The sequence below is a fragment of the Camelina sativa genome, chromosome 9, assembly GCF_000633955.1.
Source record: "Camelina sativa cultivar DH55 chromosome 9, Cs, whole genome shotgun sequence".
NCBI lineage: Eukaryota > Viridiplantae > Streptophyta > Magnoliopsida > Brassicales > Brassicaceae > Camelina > Camelina sativa.
In genome coordinates, this window is record NC_025693.1 from 19841343 (window position 1) to 19844002 (window position 2660).

At 37.2% G+C, this 2660-nt stretch overlaps 1 protein-coding gene across 1 annotated transcript; it reads right to left on the bottom strand.

Annotated features, from left to right (window-relative positions):
• On the bottom strand, window positions 1143–2276 carry LOC104715461 (putative F-box protein At2g19630). Its single transcript, XM_010432867.1, has one exon. It carries the CDS (start codon window positions 2274–2276, stop codon window positions 1143–1145), a length of 1134 nt encoding a protein of 377 aa, XP_010431169.1.

The following is a 2660-nucleotide window of genomic DNA, read 5'->3' on the forward strand; positions in this document are numbered from 1 at the left end:
ACCACTGAAGAAACACGGTGCCAATTTTCCTTGTTCACGAGATATAACGAACTTTCAATTTTTTCGATTAAAATGGAGAGGAGATGGAAGAAATGAAGTACTCATAGCATTGAGTGTTATTTAAGCTCACAAATTTGGGTTGTTGAAGCATTAAGAGCTTCAAATTTGGTTGTTCATGGTGGTTGGAAAATTGATGGCGGTGGCACAACCGTAAATAAAAGAAGAAGATGGGGATATGGATGTAGTAAACATTTTCGCAAGATATTCAAATAAATCAGAAATAATGGCATTTCTATGAATACATGGAATGGCAGAGGATTTTGTAGGGAGAAAATGGCAAATGTTGGAGAGAGAAAAAGAGGGGTCCAATTTTGTAATTGACTCAAGTAAAAGGTTCAATTTTGCAATCGTCCCAATTACCATTCTATATATTTATAATTATTTTTGAATTTAATGTTAAATTATATTCAAAAAAAGGTTTTTTACATTGTAAAATCAAAGCGTTTCTTAAACTATTCTATGACCAATAGGAAAACATGTTTAATAGAATCTTGCGGCAAACCAAATTTGAATGGTATCATCTTCTCCATTCCCGATCGTGCTGAGCCAGTTGCGAACACTTTCAACCGATACTTAATCCCTTGATCACAAGGTTTAATTATGTTCTAGTGATTTTGTTATTTGTATTATAGTCCGACACCGACACATCTACAAGTTAACATATCATGCCGTCTTTAGAACAACACCAAAGACATGTAAACAAGCAACTTTATTTATTACATCCTTAAAGGTAATGATTCTTCTTCCCGAGAGGTCCTTTCAAGGAATAATAAATGTTATCGTGACTTTTCATCTTCCAACCTTCATTGTATATAATGCGATACGATGGGCTTGTGGATCATGAGATCTGAGAATAATTTTCGTTACATTTACATGCTGGCAGGGTTTACCAGGTTCTTCAAACAGCTCAACCGGACGTATGGATCAAGTCCTTTGTTCAATATAGTAGATAAGTGGATAGCTCATGCAAAAATAAAAAGAGAGTTTAAAATAAGCTCAAACATAGATTACAACAATTAATCATTAATTATCATGGTCATTGATTAACATATAGGCACAACAGCGCTCATTATTATAAAGTCCTATGAACTCCCGAGCACTTCCATAAGCTTCACATTTTCTACATGGTCAACAGAGGTACCCACCATCAGACCGTTGTCAGGAACAACTCCTAATTGGATTTCAGCTCTTCTGACAGTGTTCTTCATCACATTGTAATAGATAACGTAGAAAGGATCCTGATATATATTGTATGGAGAGAACACAATTTCACATGTACCAGTCAGCCCTACAACTTTTAGAACGTCATCCCCAGCTAGATTATTCCACAAGGACGGCAACTGGTAAATATGCTTCGACCATTTCTCATTCTGGACATCATCTAGAACCCACATCACAAGCTTTGTAGTTTCGCCACTGACAAAAACAGTATCATCAGGGATTATGCCCAATTTACCCTCGAAATTTACTAGAATTGATCCCCAAATCTCACTGTCCACATCAAGAAACTTGAATTTTTCAAACCGGATATCAAAGCAAACTAGCTTGTAAGGTTTTTGAAATCTAGTGGGATCGCAATGAGCAATATAATACACAACCCCATTGATGCATTTCTCACCATCATATGCAGACCAATGGGGTATGGAACATTCAATTTTTCTCCATGATAGTTCTCCTGTTCCTAATGTCAAAACTCGAAAATCTTTGGACTTGCGCAATACCATATATAGCTTGTTAATCGGATCATATCCAAAAGAGAAATGCATAAGAGGTGCTAGTGATGTCGTCTTGGGTAAAGCTATGCATTGTCCTGTGCTAGGGTTATAGATCCACGGATGATTCCTATCTACACCACAAACAACGACCAATCCGCAGACAGAAGCTGAAACCCTATAAAAAACCTGTTCGGTGGGAAAACTCATGTGACGATCGGCAGCTAAAAGACACGAGCTCTGGTCCTGAGGTACGGAGAAGAAGGTCCGATTACCGTTGACTTCGAAGTTGAGCAAGAGACGGGGACGAGTCGACGATATTTTAAAGTACAAGTCGGTGAAATCTCGATGGCGGAGAATGTAAGCCCATTTCTTCGAAACGCAACGATACCTTGCAATGGATTTCACCGGCAATCTCGAGAATATTGAGATTAAAAGATCAACTAGTATCGACTCTATGGTTAGGAGACCCTTCTCGGGGAATTGATTATGCTGTTTCTCCATGACGGCCGACACAAAAACCTAGAACCCCAAATTTCAAGGGTTTGCCCTAATTTATGTAAGGCTTTAAGAAAAACCAAAGGGGGAAAATAAGACAAAAAAAAAATAATGGTGACAAAAAAAAAAGACAAAAAATACAATGGTACTTTGCAAAAGAGATAAATCAGTTTAAGATATTGTCTTCAAGTAACTCTCTCCAATCATAAACTCGAAGGGAGTATGTTCATCTTAAGGATACTAGTCATATATATGTTCATCTAAATTAGTTCACCACTAGAAGCAGAAGCCAAAAGTGAATACAACAAAGCTGAGTTAGAGGTTACACTCATGTTTATTTTGAAAGGGATTGCAAAGTACTCAATATTAATGGTGGTTTAGCGGCTATGT